Source organism: Ornithorhynchus anatinus, chromosome 1 (assembly GCF_004115215.2).
Source record: "Ornithorhynchus anatinus isolate Pmale09 chromosome 1, mOrnAna1.pri.v4, whole genome shotgun sequence".
Taxonomy (NCBI): domain Eukaryota; kingdom Metazoa; phylum Chordata; class Mammalia; order Monotremata; family Ornithorhynchidae; genus Ornithorhynchus; species Ornithorhynchus anatinus.
Window position 1 is genome coordinate 51927139 of NC_041728.1, and position 27051 is coordinate 51954189.

Genomic DNA, 27051 nt, shown 5'->3' on the forward strand with positions numbered 1-27051 from the left:
AAGTGCTTGGAAGAGTACAATACTACAGAATTGGAAGACACATTCCCTGCCTACCAGGAGCTTTTAGTCTAGAAGGGGAGACAGATATTAAAATAAATTGTGGATACATACAATGTGTTGTCAGGTGCAGTTATGGTCAATATTAAGGGCTCAAGAATACAGATTCAAGTGCATAGGTGACACAGGGAAGACAAAGTAGGGGAAATGAGGGCTTATTTGGGGAAGGCCTTTTGGACACGATTTTAATAAGGCTTTGCCGGGGAGAGGAACTGTCTGTTGCATATGAAGGAGGTAGCTGCTAGATTTGGTGAGAAAGTCATTGGTTACTTTAGAGAGGGCCATTTCTGTAGAGTGATGGGGACGGAAGCCAGTCTGAAGCAGGGTCAAGGAGAGAATTGGAGGAAAGGAAGGAGGCAGGTGGTGTAGACCACATGCTCAAGGAATTCGGAGAGAAATGGTAGGAGGGAGATGGGGTAATAATTGGAGGGAGAGGGAGTCATGGGGTCAGCGGGAGGCTTTTTATGCTGGCGGAGGCATGAGCATGTTTGAAAACAGTGGGGAGAAGGCACTGGAGAGTGAACAGCTGAAGATGGTGGTCAGGGAGGGAAGAAGGGAGGGGGCAAGTGATTTGACAAACTGCAAAGGAATGGGATTGGAGGCACAGGTGGAGGGGGTGGATTGGGAAGATACGAGAGATATCGAGACAATGCTGGAAAAGACTGAAGAGTCAGAGAGGGTTCAAGATGAGGGACTGGAAAGGAGCAAGGAAAATTTTAGGAAGCTCACATCTGATGGTTTCAATTTTATCAATGAATTAGGAGCAAGACCACTAGGGCAAGAGATGGGGTGGGTAGAGTGGTTGAGAAGGGAGTTATAGATCTGAAAGCTGCTGGAGCAATGGGCATGGTAGTTAGAAAAGATGAAGAAAGAGTGTTACTGGGCACAGGCAAGGATGACTTTGAGATGGACAAGAATGGTCGATACCTGAATTTCCACCAGCAACACTCCACAGCTCATGCACAGGAACAAAGGAAGCATCAGTGAACATGATAGGTTTGAGATGCCAGTGGGACATCCAAGTAGGCATGTCCTGAAGACAAGAGGAAATGCGGGACAAGGAGAAGGAGAGAGGCAGATTTGGGAATCATCCATGTAGAGATGGTAGCTAAAATCATGAAAGTGAATGAGTTCTCCAAAGGAGTACGTGTAAAAGGAGAATAAAAGTGGACCCAGAACTGAGCCTTGAGGAACTCCCACAATTAGAGGGTAGGAAGCAGGAGAAGCCTGCGAAAGAGACTGAGAATGAGCAGACATACAGGTAGGAGATCCAGAAGATAATGCAGTGAAGCCAAGGTTAGATACTGTTTCCAGGAGAAAGGGGTGCTCCATGGTATCAAAGGCAACTGAGAGGTATAGGAGGATTAGGATGGAGTAGATGAAGGACTGATTTTTCTTTTATGACATTCACTAAATTACAAAAAATACTGAATTCCATCAACTCAATAATAAAATTAACCAAATATCAAGGACGACACTTTGTTTTAAGTGAGAAGCAGAGAAGCAGCGTGGCTCACTGGAAAGAGCATGGGCTTTGGAGTCAGAGGTCATGGGTTCAAACCCCGGCTCTGCCACTTGCCAGCTGTGTGACTTTGGGCAAGTCACTTAACTTCTCGGTGCCTCAGTTCCCTCATCTGTAAAATGGGGATTAAGACTGTGAGCCCCACGTGGGACAACCTGATTCCCCTGTGTCTACCCCAGCGCTTAGAACAGTGCTTGGCACATAGTAAGCGCTTAACAAATACCAACATTATTATTATTATTTTAACTTTCTCCTGCTACCATATATCACGGCCCTAAATTTTGTAATCCTAGCATTGAAATCTTGAAATCTCTTCTGAAATCAATATTTTTAAAAGGTGTCCCAATTTTAGGGGAGTACAAATTGAACCAGGAACGTACTCCACTTACAAATCATCATTTACTCCTATACACAAGAGGCCAACCACAGGCAAAACTGGGGAGAGAGATGTCTCTTGAACCGAGACCACTTGATTAAGTCTGACTGCTTGCAAGTGCCCATGAGATGAGTGAGACAGCAAGAAGACAATCAAGGAAAAAAGCAATGAAATTCAAAATGATGTCAGATCTTTAGGCTTTTATCTCAACAAACTTCAACCATCTTGGCAGAAGCTCAAATGCATGTGCATGCATTTTAAATTATCTTCAAAAAAAGAGAGAGGAGACCTGAAGAACCTGGGGTAAGCAAAACAAATTAGTCTTTGCTGATCATCTGCTCCTAGTGTCTGATGAAACAATTAACTCACTTCCTGCGGGTATTGTTCTCTGAGTTCACCACAAGAGGAAAAAAAAAATATATAACAACAAGGCAGCAGAGACAGCAGTTAGGGGAGCATCATTCAAAATTATTTGTCAAGCAGCCCAGAGAGAAGAAATGAAGGTGAGCTGCAGAACCAAATAAGAATGAATTAGATTCAATGAAGAGTGAAGACTCAATTTGTGAGATTGCTTAGAGACTGCAAATACAAAACTGGATCATACCCCACAATGTTTCAATATTTTTGGAATGAAAAGACGATAACCACTGGCCTGCCTGCCCAGAGCCTGCAAAATGAAAAATGTCAAATGAAAATAAAATTATGAAATTGGTAATATTATCAATTGTCTTTAAACAGTTTTCAATTGTTTAAACATTTATAATTTGAGGCGAAAGTGTGGGTGGGTGGGTATGTGTAGGGGAGGTCTTTTATCCTTATGTCGCCTCATTTCTAAGGCCAAATGGTTTAGGAACACCCCACAACTTCCATCCCCACCAAATCAAGATGGCATTCATGCTGAGCCCAAAGTCACTAGCCTCTGCTTGCAGCCACAGTTCCAGCTCTGACGAGTACCTCATTTGGGTAAGCATGTGATCAGACGATGGACCTTTACTGTAAAAATGGACATCTGAAGAAACCATTGTTATTAACCAATGCTAACATCAAACCTGAAATTCATCTCCTCTAGCCACAGCACCCTTGCTGATTTTGTCGTTATTTTGCGTATTTGTCTGGGCTGTGTTTTAACGTTTTAAAATTCATAATGTATCTTCAGTTCCTTCTCCCGAGGTTCATTCATTCATTCATTCAATAGTATTTATTGAGCACTTACTATGTGCAGAGCACTGTACTAAGCGCTTGGAATGAACAAGTCGGCAACAGATAGAGACAGTCCCTGCCGTTTGACGGGCTTACAGTCTAATCGGGGGAGAGAGACAGACAAGAACAATGGCAATAAATAGAGTCAAGGGGAAGAACATCTCATAAAAACAATGGCAACTAAATAGAATTAAGGCGATGTACATTTCATTAACAAAATAAATAGGGTAATGAAAATATATACAGTTGAGCAGACGAGTACAGTGCTGAGGGGATGGGAAGGTAGAGGGGGAGGAGCAGAGGGAAATGGGGGGAAAAGAGGGTTAAGCTGCGGAGAGGGGAAGGGGGGTAGAGGGAGCAGAGGGAAAAAGGGGGGAGCTCAGTCTGGGAAGGCCTCTTGGAGGAGGTGAGTTTTAAGTAGGGATTTGAAGAGGGGAAGAGAATTAGATTGTCTGAGGTGAGGAGGGAGGGCACTGCAGGACCGTGGGAGGACGAGGCCCGGGGGTCGACGGCGGGATAGGCAAGACCGAGGGATGGTGAGAAGGTGGGCGGCAGAGAAGCAGAGCGTACGGGGTGGGAGGTAGAAAGAGAGAAGGGAGGAGAGGTAGGAAGGGGCAAGGTGATGCAGAGCCTTGAAGCCTAGAGTGAGGAGTTTTTGTTTGGAGCGGAGGTTGATAGGCAACCACTGGAGGTGTTTAAGAAGGGGAGTGACATGCCCAGATCGTTTCTGCAGGAAGATGAGCCGGGCAGCGGAGTGAAGAATAGACTAGAGCGGGGCGAGAGAGGAGGAAGGGAGGTCAGAGAGAAGGCTGACACAGTAGTCTAGCCGGGATATAATGAGAGCCCGTAGCAGTAAGGTAGCCGTTTGGGTGGAGAGGAAAGGGCGGATCTTGGCGATATTGTAAAGGTGAAACCGGCAGGTCTTGGTAATGGATAGGATGTGTGGGGTGAACGAGAGAGACGAATCAAGGATGACACCGAGATTGCGGGCCCAAGAGACGGGAAGGATGGTCGTGCCATCCACGGTGATAGGGAAGTCTGGGAGAGGACCGGGCTTGGGAGGGAAGATGAGGAGCTCAGTCTTGCTCTTGTTGAGTTTTAGGTGGTAGGCCGACATCCAGGCGGAGACGTCCTGGAGGCAGGAGGAGATGTGAGCCTGAAGGGAGGGGGAGAGGACAGGGGCAGAGATGTAGATCTGTGTGTCATCTGCGTAGAGATGGTAGTCAAAGCCGTGAGAGCGGATGAGTTCACCAAGAGAGTGAGTGTAAATGGAGAACAGAAGAGGGCCAAGAATTGACCCTTGAGGAACTCCAACAGTTAAAGGATGGGAGGGGAAGGAGGTGCCTGCCAAGGAGACCAAGAATGACCGGCCAGAGAGATAAGAGGAGAACCAGGAGAGGACGGAGTCCGTGAAGCCAAGGTGAGATAAGGTATGGAGGAGGAGGGGATGGTCGACAGTGTCAAAGGCAGCAGAGAGGTCAAGGAGGATTAGAATGGAGTAGGAGCCATTGGATTTGGCAAGAAGGAGGTCATGGGTGACCTTAGAGAGAGCAGTCTCGGTAGAGTGGAGGGGACGGAAGCCAGATTGGAGGGGGTCCAGGAGAGAATGGGAGTTAAGGAATTCCAAGCAGTGATTGTAGACGACTCGTTCTAGGATTTTGGAAAGGAAGGGTAGTAGGGAGATAGGGCGATAACTGGAAGGGGAAGTGGGGTCAAGAGTGGGTTTTTTTAGGATGGGGGAGACATGGGCATGTTTGAAGGCAGAGGGGAAGATTGAGTGGTTAAAAATAGAAGTTAAGGAAGGGAGGAGGGCAGGGGCAATGTTTTTAATAAGGTGAGAGGGAATGGGGTCCGAGGCGCAGGTGGAGGGGGTGGCACTTGCGAGGAGGGAGGCGATACCATTAGATTGTGAGGCTTCCAGGGAACAGGAACCATGTTCAAATCCCACCTGCATATTTCCCCCCCAGGGTTTGGTACAGTGTTTAGCACACAGTAAGTAGTTGTTAACCTCCAGTGTTTGCCCATTCACCTCCGCAAACAGAAACTCCCCACCACTGGCTTTAAAGCACTCAATCACTATGTCCCCTCCGCCAGTTTCCTATTTCAACCCAGCCTGCACATTTCACTCTCCTAATGCTAACCTTCTCACTGTACTTCCATCCCAACTATTTCACCACTGACCTCCTGCCTGGTATGCCCTCCCTCCTCATATCTAACAGACAGTTACTCGCCCAGTCGTCAAAGCCATATTGAAGGCACATTCCCTCCAGGAGGCCTTCCCTGACTAAGCCCTCTTTTTCTTTTCTCCCACTCCCTTCTGCATCACTCTGACTTGCTCCCTTTATTCATCCTCCTCCCAGACCCACAGCACTTGGATACACATCTATAATTTTTTTTTTATACTAATGTTTGTCTCCCCCCTTTAGACTGTAAGCTTGTTGTGGGCATGGAATGTTGTTATATTGTTCTCTCCCAAATGCTTACTACAGAGCTCTGATCACAGTAAGTGCTCAATAAATATGACTGAAACTTCCTTCTCCAAGAATGTTTGTTGTAGGGGTGGAGGGGAGGGAGGCCCAGGACCCTGAACATCTAGTGATGGGAAAAGAGGGTTAAAGGTGAAAGTCTCACCTTTAAATCTCCTCTCACATTATACAGTCTCCTCCAACCACAATCCACCTCCCCACCCAACTCAAGACAGCCCTGGTCTATATCTTGCCTGGCCAAGTAGACACCGAAGAACTACCGCCTTGTGGAGAAGCATGTGAAGGGCAGGGCCGCAGTGAGAGACATGCTGTCAGGCCCAACGTTAATCCAGCCCTGTTTGAGAGGGGTGGGCATACACCCAACAATTCCCACCCTCACCCTGCTCTTGCCTCAGTGGCACCAACCTAGGAACAGCTCTTTTTTGTGACCTTGGGTCAGTCACTTACCTGTGCCTCAGCTACCTCACCTGCAAAATGAGGATTCAATCCCTGTTCTCCCTCCTACTTAGACTGTGAGCCCCAGGGTTGCTGCCTACTGTATGGAGTACTTGGGGAGAATGAAGTAGAAGAGACTAATCTCAGCTCTCCTCTTATCTTCCTCTTCTCTTTTTTTCTCCTACCCCCTTATTCCTAGACTTCATTCCTTGCACAATAGCACCTCACCTGCTTTAAGGTTGCAAAAATTATGTAAAAAGGTGAGGCTATTGTATAAGTAATTACCAAGCAGCTAGGCCTATAAGCCTGGGACTCAAAGGACTTGGGTTCTAATTCTAGCTCTGCCACTTGCCTGCTGTAACCTTGAGCAAGTCACTTAACCTCTCTGTGCCTCCATTTCTTCATTTGTAAAATGGGGGTTAAATCCTATTTGCTCCAATTTAGAATATGACCCTTGTGTGGAAAAGGGACTATGTCCAACCTAATTACCTTGTACCTACCTCAACACTTAAAAAAGTGCATAATAATAATAATGATTCTGGTATGGCATTATTAATATTATTACTATTATTAAATATGGCATATTCAGGGTCTTTGAGCTTAGATCCCAAAATAGTCTATGACTGAAGTTAAAAATCGAACAACATAATGAAAAGGATTAAGACTTGCAGTATTAGATATGGTACTGAAAATGGAACAGATTTGAAGCTTGGAACATACCTTTCCAAATTAATCATACTTAGTACCACTTCATATTGCAAAATGAATCCTTTTTTCTTTGTCAATCTGTGTATCTTGGAGGTAATTGGTTCTCTGACCCATTTTTCTGAGAAAGACACTGAGGACCACAGCAAAAGATTTGCCAGTACTCACTTTGTCAGTGTGGGGCTCAAACTGAGCACCAGGGACACATCACTCTGTGTGGATTCTAAGCATAAAGCCAACTGAAGGGGATGCATCTTGTTGCTGCCTTAAGAGAATGAAAATTTCTGGCTAAATTAGAGCATTTACTGTGAAACATTTACCAACTATCGAGATCTGGACCTGGTCTTCCAGGACAAAAAAAACCTAACAGAAAGGTGAACCCTCATTTCCCCTATCTGTCCTCCCTTCTGCATTGCCTACGCACTGGATTGGGTACCCCTTAAACACTTATCAAAGTATCAACTCATCCTGGCCCCACAGCACTTATGTATATTTTCTTGTACTCTATTTCCCCTACCTGTAATTTATTTTAATGTCTGTCTCCCCCTGCAGACTGTGAGCTCCTTGTGGGGAGGGATCCTGTCTACCAACTCAATGGTATTGTAATTTGCAGTGTGGCTCAGTGGAAAGAGCATGGGCTTTGGAGTCAGGGCTCATGAGTTCGAATCCCAGCTCTGCCACTTGTTGGCTGTGTGACTGTGGGCAAGTCACTTAACTTCTCTGGGCCTCAGTTCCCTCATCTGTAAAATGGGGATTAAGACTGTGAGCCCCACGTGGGACAACCTGATTCCCCTATGTCTACCCCAGCGCTTAGAACAGTGCTCAGCACATAGTAAGCGCTTAACAAATACCAACATTATTATTATTATTATTATTTCCCAAAGTGCTCTGAACACAGTAAGTACCATTGACTGACACTGAACAGAATAGTTTCTGGGAAATGAATCAATGATTCAAGAAGCAGCGTGGTTCAGTGGAAAGAGCACGGGCTTGGGAGTCAGAGGTCATGAGTTTGAATCCCGGCTCTGCCACTTGTCAGCTGTGTGACTGTGGGCAAGTAACTTCACTTCTCGGTGCCTCAGTTCCCTCATCTGTAAAGTGGGGATTAATTGTGAGCCTCACGTGGGACAACCTGATTACCTTGTATCTACCCCAGTGCTTAGAACAGTGCTCGGCACATAGTAAGCGCTTAATAAATACCAACATTATTATTAAGTAATCATTTTGTTCACATTTTCTAAACAAAGAAAATGAATCTGAAAAGGAAGGATTATGTTGTTAAACACTGATCTGCTTTTACACTGCTGAAGTTTCTAATGATTATGATATTAACCTTATAAAATATATAAACAGCAAATTCTTAGCCCCCAAAATTATACCTCTTAATCAATTAATGGCATTTGAGTGATTACTGTATGTCAGCATTGTACTAAGCACTTGGGAGAGTACAATTCAGAGTTGGTTGACCGTTCCTGCCCACAACAAACTCACCACCTAGTGGGGAAGACAGACCTAATACAGATAATTCACGAATAGGTATATAAGTGCTGTGGGGCTGAGAGTTGGGTGAATACCAAATGACCAAGTGCACAGATGACGCAGAGGGAGAGGGTATCAGAAATAAAGGGTTTAGTTGGGCTTATTCCATCACTAGAAGGAATGGTTCTTGATTTTCATAATTCAAAGTGATAAACTCTATTTCACTACAAAAGGTGAGGTAACATTAAGGAATAAAACTTGCCCCAGTAGCAAATTTGGCATTGTGCCATTCCTAAACCAATCTTTTGGCCTCAAAGATTAAATCTTCCACAAGATGCAGCATTTACATTTTTTCCCTGCCTGAAGGAGGGGAGAGGAGTGGGGGTGGGAGAAAGTTGGGTTGTGGAGCCCAATTTGGTTCCAAATTGCTGGGAGAAGAAGCAACAGCGGCAGCAGCACAATGAACTGGCAGCAGAAAAGTGGGCTACCCAGGCCATGGACTAATTGATCTCTAGGAAAACCTGCTACTGCCTTGTCCCCTTTATACTGAAGTGGATTACATTTGTTTGACTTTGGAGAAATATATATATATTTTTTCAAAAAAACTCCACTTTTTTATACATTTGCTGTAGCTAAATCCAAGTTTACACAGTCAAAATAGTAAAAATATTTATTTAAAAAGTGTGAAGGATCACTCAGAATAGGGAAGCACTGTAGCCTAGTTGAACGAGCACAGGCCTGGGTTAAAATCCCATCTCTGCCAGTTGCCAGCTTTCTGACTATGGGCAATACACTCAACTCTCTGTGCCTAAGTTTCCTCATCTGTAAAATGTGAATTCAGTACCTGTTTTCCCTCCTATTCAGACTGTGGGCCCCATGTGGGACAGTACTGTGTCTGCCTGATTAATCTGGTCTAATCAAGTGTTTAGACCTATGATTTACACCTGGTAAGCACCCCACCAATACCATCATTATTATTATTTTTAGTTGAAAATGGTAGATTACTGTATTGTGCTGAATTTAAAATGTGATATTTTCAAGCCAATTCAATATATTTTACAGTATATGGGAAGAAATTTAAAAACAGAGCAATTCAAATTCATCACTTCCTAAGGGTGGATGAAACAGCCACTGCAAAAAACAACTGTCCGTTCTTTCCAAGGAAAGATGAGTGCTCAGTTTCAGGGACACAGCTAAAGTTAACAGGCAGCACCACTTTTACAGGATCTCCAAAAAGAATCAGTGCCCTAGGTCTTCAATGACCAATGAAATCTAGAAATGCTCTTCTTCAACAGAGAGGAACAGAAGATGGGGAAATAGCCCTGCTCGCTATACTTGCTGGAGCTCTTCTCTTTCTCTGTAACCCGAACCAGGGCCCTGCTGAATAACTTGGCCACCCAAGTTAAGCCTGGTGAGCTGATCACCATCATCACCAATGGTATTCATTGAGTCCTTACTGTGTGCAGAGTACTGTGCCAAACACTTGGGAGAGTATTCATTCATTCATTCAGTAGTATTTATTGAGTGCTTACTATGTGCAGAGCAATGTAGTAAGCGCTTGGAATGTACAATTCGGCAACAGATAGAGACAATCCCTGCCCATTGATGGGCTTACAGTCTAATTGGGGGAGACAGACAAAAACAATAGCAATAAATAGAATCAAGGGTATGTACATCTCATTAACAAAATAAATAGAGTAATAAAGATATATACAAATGAGTGGACAAGCACAGTGCTGAGGGGAGGAGAAGGGAGAGAGGGAGAGGCAGAGGGAAAGGGAGGGAAAGGGGGACTTAGCTGAGGGGAGGTGAAGGGGGGGCAGAGAGGGAGCAGAGGGAAAAGGGGAAGCTCAGTCTGGGAAGGCCTCTTGGAGGAGGTGAGCTCTCAGTAGAGCTTTGAAGAGGGGAAGAGAGTTAGTTTGGCAGAGGTGAGGAGGGAGGGCAGTCCAGGACAGCGGGAGGACATGGGCCAGGGGTCGACGGCGGGATAGGCGAGAATGGGGGACGTTGAGGAGGTGGGAGGCAGAGGAGTGGAGCCTATGGGGTGAGCAGTAGAAAGAGAGAAGGGAGGAGAGGTAGGAGGGGGCAAGGTGATAGAGAGCCTTGAAGCCTAGAGTGAGAAGTTTTTGTTTCGTGTGGAGGTTGACTGGCAACCACTGGAGGTTTTTAAGAAGGGGAGTGACATGCCCAGAGCGTTTCTGCGGGAAGATGGTCCGGGTAGCGGAATGAAGAAAAGACTGGAGCGGGGAGAGACAGGAGGAAGGGAGATCAGAGAGAAGGCTGACACAATAATCCAGCCAGGATATTATGAGAGCCTGTACCAGTAAGATAGCCATTTGGGTGGAGAGGAAAGGGCGGATCTTGGCAATATTATAAATGCAACAGAGGTGGTAGACACGTACTCTGCACCCAACAGGCTTACAGTCTGAAGGGGAAGACAGACATTAATATAATTTATATGTAATATATAAATATGTATACAAGTGCTGTGGGGCTGAGCTGAGAGTAAAAACAAAGATACTTGGTTTTATTTTTCCTTTTTAAAAAATCAGGATGGGGATTATTGCTTTTCACAATCAAATATTCCTTTCTCTTCCACATTACATAAATAACCCTCCAGAATCCCAGGGGAATAACCACTGCCAGCCCCACCTCAACCATTTTAAGAAGAAAATACTGGAGTAAGGTATTATGGAAAATGCTGTTCAGAACAGCATATGTCAGGCAATACTCAGTCAAATCTGAATTCCAATGTTTTAAATTTAAAAAAAAAATTTGTTCAGACCCGGCTGACAAGCAACATAGAAGCTTGAAATAATTTGAATTTTTGCTTTTAACGAATGCTTAATAGCTTCCACAATCACTTTCCAAATTACATAGTTCTGTCTAGGAATATAAATGAAGATTTCAACTGTGAAATTTTTCACCAACTATCGCCCATGACTTCCACCCTAAACCCTCCTCCCTCTTCTCCTCTATTTCCCCCTCTCCCAACTACTTCCTTGTACATTCATTTAATGTTGGTGTGCCATACAAGGTACAACATAACATAGCAGTAATAATTAAATCTGGCACTTGCTTCACAGTACTGGGAAACTGTTGATAGCTTCTTATGACAACTAAACCAAATGTTACTGGTTTCAGCATAATTCACGTAAATTAACATCTGATTAGACAGGCAATCATTTAAAAATGTTATGTAAATGAATACAAATTAAATTGCTAAAATGTTACTGGTACTCCCCTCCCCCGTTTGTTTGTTTTTAAACAACACTTCTATAGACTGTAAGCTCCTTGTGGGCAGGGATCATGTTTACCAACTCTGTTGCATTGTGCTTTCCAAGTGCTTAGTACACAGTAAGCACTCAAATAATATTGATTGATTAACTGAATAACTACAGGGAACCTCCCATTCATTAGAATAACCTTCCTTGTTGTGTCTGCTAACTCTGTTATAGTTAGTCTCTCCCAAGCACTTAGTACAGTGCTCCACACACGATAAGCACTCAGTAAATGCCACTGATTGATTTCTTTGGACCCAGGTAGTGCTGAGTGTGGATCATGTGCTAGGTACGGACCCACCCAAGGGCTCACTTTATCCACCATTTGGGCTTAGAAAGTTTCTTACTAACCAGAGCTAAAAGATGAACAAGTTACAGCCATTTTCCAACACAAAAAGCACAGGGAAGGAGAACAACTGATTCAAGTGAAGGAAATGGTTGTCGATGACCCTGATAGGGCTGACAAACTGTGGGAAACTATTCCTCCCACCAGTAGAGAACCCTCTTCAACTCAAACTGTGGGAAACTATTCCTCCCACCAGTAATAATAATGTTGGTATTTGTTAAGCACTTACTATGTGCAGAGCACTGTTCTAAGCGCTGGGGGAGACACGGGGGAATCAGGTTGTCCCACATGGGGCTCACAGTCTTAATTCCCATTTTACAGATGGGGTAACTGAGGCCCAGAGAAGTTAAGTGACTTGCCCAGTCACACAGCTGACAAGTGGCAGAGCTGGGTTTCGAACTCATCACCTCTGACTCCAAAGCCCATGCTCTTTCCACTGAGCCACGCTGCTTCTCTAATAATAATGTTGGTATTTGTTAAGCGCTTACTATGTGCAGAGCACTGTTCTAAGCACTGGGGTTGATACAGGGTAATCAGGTTGTCCCATGTGGGGCTCACAGTCTTAATCCCCATTTTACAGGTGAGGCAACTAAGGCACAAAGAAGTTAAGTGACTTGGCCACAGTCACACAGCTGACAAGTGGCAGAGCCGGGATTAGAACCCACGACCTCTCACTCCCAAGCCCGGGCTCTTTCCACTGAGCCACAGTAGAGAACCCTCTTCAACTCTCCATCTCTTAGTGTGCTCAAGTGGCCAATATTTTCCACTAGGATAAATTATTCTTCTTAAAGAGGATGGTCTGGTGGGTTTCTCCCCTTAGTTGTACTTTACTTATTCTGACCTGAATTGCAGGCCATGAGTCTGATTTCAAAACAAAACAAGTTGCAAATTTTAGGATAGCCACCTAGATCTAGTTTCATTGTGGTCCTGCTGATTCTACTTTTCCTACAGGAGTAAATGAGTGAAGTTCTCTCCTGCATATTCTTCAATTATTGCCAAAAATTACAAATTAAACAGTGATTCTAGCAACATAGCAGACTCCACTCTGAAAACTCTTTTCTTTCTACTCAGCAGAAGCAAAAATGCTTCATAATCCCAAATATTGTCTACTAGAGGTCTCTTTCCACACTGCTTCAGAATCTGCAACCAATACTCCAAGTCCATTGCACTTCCCAAAGTCCAAAAGCAAATCTGGAGCTGTTTCACAAAACTCTAGATTCTTAATTTTTAAAAGATTTTTTAAAAGGGCCTTTTTACAGTCACCTAAAAAACATGTGAGAGAAAAATCTTTTCTGCTGATCAGTTGTTATAAGTAAAAGGAAATGGCATTAAGGGAGGGGGCATACTTATTCAATGATACAATGAACGATGCTGTGATTACAGTAAGTGTAAAGATTTATTTAGGTCAACAATTTATAGAAAGAAGGGTCTGGAACCCCTCATTTTCCTTCTTTTTCTCCTCAAGCAGGATTTTCATGGTGAAAAAAAATAAATATATATATATATATATATATTCTTAACCCTCTCTCCCCAGTCTTCTCAACCACAGATACTTAATACCAATAAGAAATTCCATTAGGAAGCCTGTCTGGTCTGACCACAGGTCAACCCCTGCCCTAGGTAGTCTCTCACCACAAAGATTATCAGTTGCTTGTGGTCTGTCCAGGCTGTGGCAGACAACCATAAGGGAGCTGATTTGTTCTTGGCATTTTACTTCAAATGGAAGGAGGAAAAAAAGGCAATATACCATTCTTCCACCCTCGCACCACATTACTCACAGCTGCAATGAAACTATAACTAAAACACAGCTCAGACCATGCATTATTTCTCTCTCTCAAACCACTGCAATTGAACTCAAACTTAGTGAGCACTTTCATGCCAAAGCCACTGAATAGTTTCAAACCTTGGAGCCTTTTTCACAACTTTTTTTTTTAGTAATTGTCAAGCACTTACAATGTGCCACTCACTATACTAAGTGCTGGGATAGGCCAAGCAATCAGGTTGGACACAGTTTATGTCCCACATGGGCTCACAGTCTTAATCCCCATGTTACACATGAGGTAAGTGAGGCACAGAGAGGTTCACAAAGCAGATAAGTGGAGGGGCTGGGATTAGAACCCAGGTTCTCTGACTTCCAGGCCCATGCTCTGTCCACTAGGCCATGTTGCTTCCCATTTATCTTCCTTATTAACGGCCTCCAATCTGAAACATTTTATGGGCAGAACACAACATCTCCAGATATTTCTTTTGATTTGGAAAATAATTACTTATTTTCTAAAAATTAAACATGGTCATTAACTTTGGGCCACCTCCATAAAATTCAGTTACATTTTCTATGTGCCCCAAGTTTTGAAGCTCTTAAAAATGAAGAGAGAGATGAACTCCTTTGTTCATTTTCTAAGAAGTGGAATCTGTGTTCCTTCTGTATCTCAAAGCGCATTTTGTTTTCTACAAGAGTTAAACTTTGAATGGCTTCCCATGCAAAATTCTAAGAAGGGGTGGGCTAAAGGAGACAAGACCAAGAGAATCCATATACATACTGTTGATCTTCATGCACATCTATCCTGCAGCACAATGTTAAAATAAGTGACAACTGAAGAGATTTGGAAAATAATCTATTATTTGAATTTTAAAGTAATGAAAATTACTGAATTTTGATCACCAAATATTTTGAAGAAACACTTTCCAGCTGTTACCCAATTAAGCTCAAACAATTTTCTAAGAGGATAAAATACAAATTGCTGATTTTTAGGATCCTGACCATTTTTGACATCCCACTCTACCCCAAAATTTAAAATAAATGATTTGGGACTTGCAAATTCTCTCTAGATTACAGACTCGCTACTGTCCAGGAATGTGATTACCAACTCTGCTATACTGCACTTTCCCAAGCACTTAGTACAGAACTCTGCACACAGTAAGCACTCAATAATATAATTGACTGAATATTCCAAATAGTTCGGTCATGCAAAAGGGGTAGGCAATCACTACCCCTGGGGCAATCACCGCTAGGCCCTCTCCATACACTCCACTGAAGAGAGGTGAAGCTGCTGAAGAGAAGCTCCAACCTTAAGGCACAACCTTTCGCATGCCCTTGCTCCCCTTTGTGCCAGTGGAAAGAAGGCAAAATGGACACCTGATTTGATTTTAGGGTGGTACTTTTTTTTTTTTAGATCCAAATTGCTATCCAAATTCCAACCACAGCTTTAACAGTTTACTTTGAATAAAGACAGCAAAACAGCTTTCAATCCACATCTTTTTGGGGGAAGCAAATTTAAAGAGACAATAAAATTATGTCTTACCCATTTTTGAAATAGAGCACGTGGGCTCTCTGCAGTCCCGTTTCTAGGAAAAAACCCAGTTCTTGCTCATGAGGTGCAGGCCCAGGTTTAGGGCTTCGGTTCTGAATATTAGAAACTATTACCTGAAGGGGCAGAAAAGAAAATAATCAGATGCACATCCACACTTCAGCACCTATGTGGACTGCTATGAGATTTAAGACCAGGTACAAAAATAAATGTATATGCCAACGCTGTATGTGGGCAGTATGTGAAAACTGAAAGATGACTTTCAAATGCAAGGTGGGATGATGACAATCTCCAAGGACACAGTGAAATGTAACTTGAAGCAATGTAACATTGACATGCCTAGCTGAGGAATGACAGCAGCAGAAGGATGGTTCTGGCAAGAAGGCATTAGTGAGGTGACTCTGCTTGAACCCTGTCGTGTTGACAGGAAGGCAGAGACACAGGATCACACAGGATCACACAGAGTAGCCACGCAGGCCCAGTGAAACAGTGAGTGCAGTCAGTATACACAAGACAGATGACCCAGGCAGTCAGGGGAGAGCAGCCTGCCAGTAATGCACTGGCTTTCTCAGCAACATTCTCAGGCTCAGCGTTACACATTGCTGGTAGCTCCATCTTTGGGTAAGAAGAACAACGATCACCATTACTCTTCGCATTAACAAGACCAGTTGAAACTCACTAAACAGAGAGGCTACAAGCTCCAGACTACAGACAAGTTCTAACACAGAACAAACAAATTCCAAGGGCAATTTTAGGTCATTCAGATAAAGGGAACCCCAGGATTCCATCTCCTTAAAAATGGGAACAAAACTATTGTGGTGGACATTTGCCCAACTTTTTAGGAAGTGTGTCTCTTCCAAAGCTAGGAAATGTGCTCTGGAGAAAGTATGTCAGCCAATTTAAGCGGACCTCATATCCCATTTGCTATATCTCTTTAAGAACAACCAAGATAAATATAACATTTACGAAAAGGCAACCTACTTGCTATTTAGCTTAAAGACAATTTTTTAAAAGAGGATTTGCAGAGTTATTTTACTCTATAAAGCGAAAGCTTAAAGTACAGTCACAGATTACAAACTTGCCAAATTATACAAATAAATAACTTGACCCTGCCCCTCGCTCTTCCCAGAAAAGCCCAGTCTCCTCCCCACTGCGGTAGGGGCGAAGGGGTGGGGAGAAGGAAGAAGCCACATGTAGAGGAGGGTTGCCTGTTGGAGCTATGCCACCAGTGTTGGTGATTTTTGGCAGAAGAACCTAAAGTGTTTCCACTTGTAGAGAAAAGCTCAGTTCAAATCCAGAAGAACTGCTGGTTAGTGTGGGCAGCAGACACCCTGTGACTTACGAAGGAACTACCCTGGCAATGCCTTCTGAGCTGTGGTGCTTCAGACCAACCTTAGCACAATTGGGCCACTGGACAGTGCACAATTGGGGCAGAAATGGGTTTTGTAAATAAAATTAGGGTATGCCCTAACCTAGCCCTTCTACCCCCTACTTGCTTGTTGTGTCTACTGCCTTCACTAGAACAAGAGAGCATTAATGGTGTTGCACAAAACACTAGCACTATAACTCAATTCCCTCACACAGGTTCTTGGTCCCAAAAATCTCTGTGACCAGATGGAGGCTTGTCTGTTGTTGGATATGCCATCATGTACCTTGACACAAGTCTCAAAAGACCTTCTTATGCATTCGACAAACACTTCTCTTGTCTAGCAATGGCTTCCCTGAAATGGTAGGATTGAGTTCTCAGGTAAGTGCAAGAGAGGAAATAGGGAGAGCAGCAGAGGGGGAGTACAGAAGTGGAAGGATAAGGAAGGGAAAGATGGATCTTTCCTGACTATCTGGAGGCCTTAAACAGATTTAGATAAACAGAGAAGGAGACCAAGCAACACATGTCAGCAAGCTAAGCTTATCCTTAGCACAAAGACACAAACTCACACCCTCAATACAATTGTAAGTTACTATAAAAATGATTCTATTCAAATTCTGCACTACTTCAGACTGGATGCCCACTTTAGTCCAAATTGTGAGGTTTTACCCTTCTGCATTAACAATCATTCTACTTATTCAGGACAACTGTAAAGAAACCAAAGGTCTAACCAGTAGAAGTGCTACTTAGTAATGGAATCCAGAGGCCAAAAGAGGGGCAGAAAAAAAAAAATCAGGAGATGCTCAGGGCACTACCTAATAAAGACAATGGGTTGAAGTGCAGCATGTACAGTCAGAGGAAGTAATATGAATCTTGAATTGGCTTCCCAATCTTACAGAAATCATGGTAATATACACAGTGATGAAGAAGTGTTTGGTAGCTATGACCTACTAACCTTGGTGATAAAACCTTGAGTTTTGACTGCTTGTCACCAAACAGTTTTCCCAACAACAACACTGCTTTACCAAAAATAGACAAAGAAGATTTTGCTCTATGATAGTCACTAAATATAAATGCACTACATTCCTGGGTCTCAAACAAACTTAAACATGCAGCCCTCAGTAACAGAACTGTGAGCTCCAAGCAGGCCTCCCTCCATACAGTGAGACAGTTTACTGTTATGGGAGTGGATGGTTACATTTGGTGGGCAGGCAAAAACTCAATGATCAGCAGGGAGACACCATACCAATTTACAGCTTGAAACTGGGAAATTACTAAAAAAAGTTTCAATCTATTTTAAATTATTTCAAAACGTGGATATCCTAATAGTTTTAACCTCATGATTTTGACAGCTCTGCAAACTAAAATATCCATATGAAGAAAGCAATGGATGCCCTGCAAATGAATGTTAGCTTATTTTTCAAAAATAGTGTCCAAAGAACTGAATCATTTTGGCACTGCTCATGCAGCAAAAGGAAGCAGAGACCATTTGTTAGCTAACGTGCAAAGGACAGAGTAGTGATGATTTCATTTGCCAAAAGCTGGATCCATATGATGATATACAATTATGAGGTCATCTTTATTAATATAAATGCAACACCAGAAGCTCTTTGAAGGGCAGACAACTTCATTTACTTTTGGCATGCTGTCACTATTCCGAAGACAAACTAATTAGGGTTATAAATATATCATATCTAATTCTGCTTTACCTAATGTGATTTACCCTATTCATTAGAAGGAAGCTCGGAGCATCTACGTAAGGAATATTTTCTTCCCCTTTGGGGATTAAGTTCCTCCTAGAGAAAAAGGAGTGGACATCTGCATAACCCTAAAAATATTAATCACTACTGACTACCCAGCATTTCAAATATTGTAATGGAGACTTCAGTTTAAATAATGCATCTGCTATCCAAGCGGTCTACATTTATCTTTGTGACTGAGCACTCATGTTTTTCACTTCTCCAGCTTTTGCTCTTCCCTAACTTTTCCAAATTCAGCAGAATCACTGAAATTCCAAAATAATTAATTCATTTAATAATTTTTAAAAGCATTTTTCAGATGTAGCTGTCCTTTTCTCCAGGGCACACAGACTTTTACCAAGCCAGTACACCTGAGTGCTACTAAAATATCATTTTCTCTAGACAGAACTGCAACAAGGCTAAAAGGATCAGGGCAGTACAACAAATAATGGTTCTCTCATTGTGTTTAGTTCCAAGTCATTAAGGACCCAATTTTCAGGTGAAATCATCTCCATGAACCAGGGGAGCAGGAGTCAGAAAATCCCAAAGCTCAAAAGAAGGCCAGAGAGAGAAGAAAAGTAGAGGCCTGTAAAATCAGGTAACTGAATGAGGGAGAGCAAAAGCAATACCACAAGGTTGGAAGGCAAGAGGAAAATCTCAATCCCCAAGGGAAGGCCAGTCATTTCTTAATTAGTGAAAGAGTTGGTAATGTTTAAAAAATCAGTGAGCTTCAGGGCTTTAGTACTATTTTACTGAATTTTCCTAAGGAGGATACCAACATCTCTAAATTCATACCCTTTCCCCCGCTCCTCTCAGCAGTCTTCAATCTGGATATTTCTGTCCAGAAGCCAAATATTTTCTCCAATTCCCAGCCTGGTCTAGTTAAACATTACTATGTTAATATTACGAGACTTGGTTTATCACTCTCACCCATTCTTTCCTGAACTATGACTTCCACAGTGGCCCCCTACGGCTACCAAAAAGCAATACTGTGAAGAAGGTTCAAATGACTTCATTTGACTTCAGTCAAGCAAATACAAGTGCAGGTACAATTTACAAGATGGCTGCCAAATATTTATAATAGGTGACATTCACCAGGATTTTGGCACCCATTCGGGTAACAATATGGAGAATACACATTCTAGAAACCCCAAAATATCCTTTCACATTCAGCACAGCCCAAGGCTGAACACTGCCTGCCTAATCAGAAATGACCCACCCTCTGTGGTTTTCACTTTGGGAAGGGACCATTTTCTTGTCTCCTAGAATCTCAACCAGGCTGTCCTCTCATGTGAACCAAGTTGTTTTTGCTCTTCTATCACCCTCCCACCTCTTCATCACCTTTGCCAGCCCTTCCCTAGCAGCTCTTCACTAATCCAGTGAGAGGCTCCCAGGAGACTTTACAGAGAAACTTTCAAGATGATGTCATTTTAACACTCCCGCTTGGAGAAGAATACTTATACAGTGGATTATGTTTTGATTTGGGGACACCCTTTACTGCCAACTGGTGTCTCAGTTGAACGTGGCCCCATAAGAAAATCTGACACCTCTTCTGCCAAGGATCAGGTTGTTGGGTTTCTCTTGATCCAGTCTAGGCAAGAACACTGACTCCTGACAAGGTCAGACTACTGCAGGAGTCTCTCAAGCCTGTCAAATAACCTAGATATAACCTAACTTGGGAAGGTCCTCTCTTGCAATGTCATTTTACTTCATAAAGCTCGACAGTCTTCCTCTCCTTTCTCCAAGTTTGCTAGTCTGTGAAATGGTCTTGTATTAAAATTATATAAATTACACACTTAGTTTATCTATCCTGTAGATACAGAAAACATTGGTTGGAAGTTAAGATGTTTGGAGGGAGAATGACACAGCAACATGTATGGGAGCCAGAACAGATCATCCAAACTAAACTAGGGTAGAATTGTGGTTAAACAATCAGCTATTTGCAAAATAATCAAATTTGACTACTTCAAAAAAGTATGCTGAGTGGGTTTCTTCCCCCCCCCCAAACACATCAGGTTTTTATTGCAATTATCTTTGTGAAAATAGCTGGGGTTTGATTCTTTTTTTGATGACCAGAGTATAGCTAATTGATTTTCTCCCATATTAGGAACTGCACAATATTATTTTCACCAGGAAACAAAGCACAATCCAAACCTTTTCCACAAAGAAGAAAATTCTGATCTTAGCTCTTTTATAACTAGAGAAAAAAAAAACAGCATATGGCCAGAGTCCCATAAGATGTCAGTGGTAGAGCTGAAAACAGAATCCAGCAATCCCGCTGCCCTAGTCCATTAACCTCAAACAGAGAAACAGTGTGGCCTATTGGACAGAGCACAGGTGGGGAAGTGAGAATGACCTTGGTTCTAATCCCAATTCCACCACTTATCTGCTGTTGTGTGACCTCGGTCAAATCATTTCACTTTTCTGTGCCTGAGTTACCTCATCTATAAAATGGGAATTAAGACTGTAAGCCCCATGTGGGACATGGATTGGGTCCAACCTGATTAACCTGTATCTATCCCAACGCTTAGTATAGTGCCTGACACACGGAACGTGCTTAACAAATACCACTTAAAAAAAAAAGAGAGAGAGCACATGCCCCATGAAATGGATGCATCATCCTCACTTACCCTTTCTATCTCCTGGAGGTACAGGAGTGCAATGTCCCCTGCTTTCTCATAGCAGGTGATGATATCCTGTTCCCGGTCCACATGGAGATTACTAGTGGAGGAAGAAATTGGCAACTTTTCTAAACAAAGACCTGAAAGACAAAAAACAAACAAAAATGGGAGTGAACTCCTTTTCAAGTATGGAAATTCCTTCATGTTAAGCTCAGTAGAGGAAAAGATCTTGTTTAAAAGCAAAGATGCAGGAGTCCCTTCTGTGACTGCTGTCTTCCATTTGGGTTTGGGCTCAAAAGAGAGGAATACAGCAAAAATGGTTGAAGATATGCAAACTGGGAAAAAGTTCAATTAAACTAAATGTCACTGGGTCCGAGGGATGGAGTCGAATGATCACCTCTGAGGCATGGGAAAAAAATCCCTCCCACCTGCTAGTGTCCCAGAACTACTAGAGCAGAACAGATTTCAATTTGGAGAAGCCTGTGTAAATGACTAAAGCTCAATAATATATACATCAGTTAATATACATCAGTTGATTAGTAGATATATAATGATACTATTAAGCATTTACTGTGTGTGTCAAGCACTGTTTTAAGCACTGGGGTAGACACAAGCTAATGAGGCTGGACACAGTCCCTGTCCAACATGGGGCTCAGAGTCTTAATCCCCATTTTTCAAATGAGGTAACGGAGGTGAAGTGACTCGCCCAAGGTCACACAGCAGACAAGTGGCAGAGCCTGGATTAAAACCCGGGCCCGGAAGCAGCATGGCTCAGTGGAAAGAGTCCGGGCTTGGGTGTCAGAGGTCATGGGTTCTAATCCTGGCTCTGCCACTTGTCAGCTGGGTGACCTTGGGCAAGTCACTTCACTTCTCTGTGCCTCAGTTACCTCATCTGTAAAAGGGGGATGAAGACTGTGAGCCCCGTGTGGGACAACCTGATTACCTTGTATCTACCCCAGCACTTAGAACAGTGCTTGGCACAAAGTAAGCACTTAACAAATACCAACATTATTCTGACTCCCAGGTCTGTGCTCTATCCACTAGGCCACAACACATTTCACAAATGGAATCCATTTTAAATAACTATTGTTCTGCTCTTCCTCTCTTCTGTGACAACAAATATTACTCAACATTCCTCTTAGGCTTGGGGTCCATGCAAGCTCAGAGGATCCTCAGCTAGCCAATTCTCAATACTCTAGCTCTCCAGGTAGTTTGGATCACTGTTGGTTTCAGCATGTAATTGAGTCAGCATTTCCTTTCAAGGAAAAAGGCAGTCAGCCTTACTACTACTAATATTAATAATAATAATAATGTTGGTATTTATTAAGCGCTTACTATGTGCAGAGCACTGTTCTAAGTGCTGGGATATAGAGGGTAATCAGGTTGTCCCACATGAGGCTCACAGTCTTCATCCCCATTTTACAGATGAGGTAACTGAGGCCCAGAGAAGTGAAGTGACTTGCCCACAGTCACACAGCTGACAAGTGGCAGAGCCGGGATTCGAACTCATGACCTCTGACTCCCAAGCCCGTGCTCTTTCCACTGAGCCACGCTGCTTCAAGAAGCAGCATACTGAGCAAATACTAGAAGCATTTGCTCTCAGAAATAATCAACAGAGGACAGGATCTTACAAACTATGGCATGGATTTCTTCAGCAGTCAGACCAGACCCATTCCCTAAGGTTCTGGATTAGCTATGCAGTTGTTTTTTTACAATCACCCAATCCACTCTTAAAAAACTCATATAATGCTCTGACTCTGGATTATTTAATTTCACATAGTCAGTATTGGAGCCTATCTGAATGTTACTGTGGAATATCTAGATTGATTATGTAAATTTATGACCAATTTCAAGTGGCTTGGGGAATCAGGGATCTAATGTACCAATTATTCTTAATGAGCATGCAGCCTTTATCTCCAGAGACCTCACTCAGCTCCTTCTTTCCAACAAACTCAAAGAGGGTGAAATGACTAGTCTCTACAGCAGAAGTTCTCAACTTCTACTCACTGATCATTTTGGTGCAGCCTATTTTGGCTCCTATTACATCATTTTGATTTTCTTGGCACCGTTCACTGATGGCTGGATCAAATTTGCCTGCTCTCAACAAGGTGGAATCACAAAATGTTGTAGTGGCCAAAATAGCACCGAGTACAAAATACTGTTTGAAAACCAATTTCCTGGAGTGAGAGAAATGGGGTGGGAGGAGTGGACAGGTTTAAAGGAGAGCTTTATTTCTGGTGCTTAGCAGCAGGTCTTGGGGTTGGTGAATGAGTGGCTGTCCTAAAGGCAGTCCAAGTTCTCCATCACCATTACCAACTAACTGCCTTTCCTTGCCATGGTCAGCTTCTTAAATTTACTGGGATCCATTGCAGAGGTGCCCAAGGCACACGCTAATGGAGAGGTCCAAAGGATGAAGCAGTATTGTCTAGTGGAAAGAGCACGGACCTGGGTTCTAATACTGGCTCTGCCTGTTGCCTGCTGTGTGACTTTGGGCAAGTTACTAAGCTTCTCTGCCCCACATTTTGCTCATCTGTAAACTGGGGATTAAATTCTACTCGCTGCTACCCTGTGAACCCCACGTGGGACAGGGACTAGGTCCAACCTGACAAATTTGTATCTGCCCTGGTACCTAAAACATTGCTTGGCACATAGTAAGCAATTAAATACCACAGTCATTACCTTCTAGTGCCTGGTTTGGTTGGGAATGGCTGCCCTTGCCACTCTCAAATGCAAAATTCAAGGCTGAATTCACTGCTGTGACTTTGCCACAGCTAGCAATTTGAATTATGTGCAAAATATTTTTTAATAATTGACTTTTCTTCACCAACACTTGTTTTCATGACTGTAACTCCATACTTGAGTAAAGTCCCAATTCCAGGAATGAGATTCAACTCAGGTTAAAAGGAAGCTATAAGAAATCTATTCATTCATTCAATGGTATTTATTAAGTGCTTACTGTGTGCACGGCATTGTACTAAGCGCTTGGGAAAGTACAATACAACTATAAACAGTGACATTCCCCACCATAACAAGCTCACAAGTAATTGATTAATTACAAAAAAGCTCTCCTGAGGCTTTTCTTTTAAATACAATTTAAGTTTTTTCTCTTCTCGCCAGTGCCTAGCCCTTCAGTCATTTGCTGTAGGTTTCACTGGGATTTAAAAAAATGGCATTTTCTCAAAGGAGGTCCCTAAATATTAAGAAAATGGATAAAAATAGGGCATGCCCAGCTTGCTCTATAGCATATTATATTGTTACATTATAAATTATGGTACTTATATTTCCTTTCTATTTTTTTCTCAATTTTTTAGGTTTTTAGTTTTGTAATGTGTCTGTAAAATTCATTATTGCCTTCATATTCAGAAGATATTCAGAAGATTACGCTGATTACAATATCTCCGTACTTTCACTTATAGTAAATCAATGAAAACAGAAAAGTTCAAATAATTTTTTCAGAATAAAATCTAACCATTTGAGAGGGTAATTAAGCATATATGAACCAGTTAGAGATTCACACATTTGCTTTCAATTATACATTTTGCAAAGTTTAAGAATATTGGGCCAGACGTACTCTTTGAGTGTAAATTGGGTGAGATAACTCATTCAAGCCACAAAATTTAAATGCTGCTTCCCTCTGGTTAGTGATATTCTAGACATTTAATCAGGGTATTCACTGAGCTCTTGTGGATGCAAAACATTGTTCCAAGTGTTTGGGAGAGTTCCACAGAAGCAAGGCTCATGTTCCCTATCCTCAAAGAGAGACTGTAAGCTTATTAAGGACAGGGACTGTGTCTACTAATTGTACTGTAGTTTCCCAAGCACTTAATACACTACTCTGCACAAAGTAAGCAATCAAGCAATACCACTTATGGACTTATTACAATCTAGTGGAATGCACCAATAAAAGTTGCCAACATCTCCCTAGGGACAGAACTTCGCACATTCAATAGTTTCTACCCCATCACATTATAACTTCTGTTGCTCTATCTGTACCTTCTCCCAAATTCTAAAGCCACCAGCTGCATGAGTCAAGTCTCAGAGCAAAAGCAGAGGCTCCAATTATATCACACTGGGGGCTGAGAGCTCCATTCAAACTTATTTACATTCACTACTGCAGGTTTCAAACCAGTCCTTTACTAACCCTCACCTAAAAATTTCCATAAGCCTCCAGTCCACATGGTCTGAGAAGCAAACTTATAACGGCCTGAAAGAGCAACCATTAAATTTGCCAAATGAATTTTCCTCAGCTAAATAGGAGCAACCATCAATAGGACAGTTACTTTTAATTCAGTTGAATGTTACAGTGCTTTTGCTCCTGAAGTGGAAAATACAAAGTAATTGTTACTCCCTAAACCTTTTGGGAATATATAATTTAAATCTCCAAAAAAGTAAATCTCCTAAATCTTGGTTACTATGAAATGTTTCCTTTCCTACAGTACTATTATTTTTATTTTATATTTTATTTTATTATTTGTTAAGCATTTACTACTATTCCCTGATTCCTCTAAAGAAGAAACCTACCTCATCATCATTTTTTAAAAATGGTATTAGTTAAGCACTTACTAAGTTCCAGGCACTGTATTAAGTGCTGGGGTAGATAGAAGCTAATCAGTTTGGACACAGTTCATGCCCCAAATGGGGCTCACCATCTTAATCCCCATTATACGGATGAGGTCACTGAGGAACGGAGAAGTGACTTGCCCAAGGTCACATAGCAGACAAGTGGCGAGCCAGGATTCAAGCCTATGTCCTTCTGACTCCCAGGCCTATGCGTTATCCACTAAGCCACACTGCTTCTCAGTTAAGCAATTCTTTCTCAGTAACCTCTCTTTAAATGCCTCACAGAAACTTAGGCAATCATTCCTTTCCATGAAAGGACTAAGAGAAGCTCGTTTTAGAGCGGGAACGTGTCTACCAACTCTCTTATATTGCACACTCCCAAGCACTTAGTACTGTGCTCTGCACACTCTGAGTACTCAATATATACGATTAATTGCCAGAAAGTTCTTAAAGAACTTTGGAGAAGCAGCGTGGCTCAGTGGAAAGAGCACGGACTTTGGAGTCAGAGGTCATGAGTTCGAATCCCAGCTCTGCCAATTGTCAGCTGTGTGACTGTGGGCAAGTCACTTAACTTCTCTGTGCCTCAGTTACCTCATCTGTAAAATGGGGATTAAGACTGTGAGCCCCACGTGGGACATCCTGATTCCCCTGTGTCTACCCCAGTGCTTAGAACAGTGCTCGGCACATAGTAAGCGCTTAACAAATACCAACATTATTATTAAAGCTACCTGTCATTGACAGCTACATCGACAGGGATTAATAAAATCAAGGGCACAATAAAATTCCAGGCACTCTATTGTTTTGTGGTGAAAGCGGCACAATTTGGCATGACACCATCACTGAGACAGGTACAGGATGTCCCATATAAATTACTGGATAGTAATAATAATGATAATAATGAAAATACCATTTGATTCCATAAAAGAAAAACACAAGTGCTTGGAAGCCAAAATTAAAACAGCTTAATAAAATGTTTAGGGACTTGATTCACTAAAAAGTAATCCCCTACAAAAATTAGCTCAATACTACCATTTTAAAGCACGTACTGCCTATTTTCTGAGTTCAAAATGCTTAACAAAAATACTGTGATTTATCCTACTAGCATCTCTGGGAGGCAGGTGATCTCCCTTTTCTAAACTGAGGAAAAACTGAAGGGCAGAGGGATTAAGGCACAAAATAAGTTACTGGCAAAGCAAGAGCTAAACTGTTAGTGTCCTGACCTCTAGCTCTGTGTTCTTCCACTAAAATTATGCTGCTATCCATACTTGGATTCAATACTAATTCAATTTTGCCTTCCTACTAGATAGAAATCTAACTTAAATGAACATCTCAGCCTTCACATGGCAACTACCATCGTAAGTATCCACCTCTGCATGAGTGGCAAAAAAAAAAAAGGCTTCAAAAGGGAACACTGTCTCTAAAGGCAGACAACTAACCAATACTGATAATATGAATCGGGAGGCAGGAAGCTTTCCAAAACAGGTTTTAAATTCTTTTATCTATGAAAATTTTGACTGAAAGAGAAGATAGGAAATTCTAACTTGATCCCAGCATGCAGTGAGCTCGGTAA

The 27051-nt window shown here is 42.3% G+C and overlaps 1 protein-coding gene across 2 annotated transcripts in view; it reads right to left on the bottom strand.

The window, feature by feature from the left end:
• The window catches only part of TTC7B (tetratricopeptide repeat domain 7B), a 258122-nt gene that overhangs the window by 185723 nt on the left and 45348 nt on the right, over positions 1-27051 (bottom strand). The window contains exons 4-6 of one of the 2 annotated variants that reach the window (XM_029067900.2): positions 20931-21061; positions 15190-15311; positions 14428-14451 (exon numbers count right to left, since the gene is read on the bottom strand). In XM_029067900.2, coding sequence (XP_028923733.1) covers positions 14428-14451; positions 15190-15311; positions 20931-21061 — 277 coding nt within the window. The remainder of the gene's footprint in view (positions 1-14427; positions 14452-15189; positions 15312-20930; positions 21062-27051) is intronic. The other variant, XM_001506377.4, reaches the window with a different exon arrangement.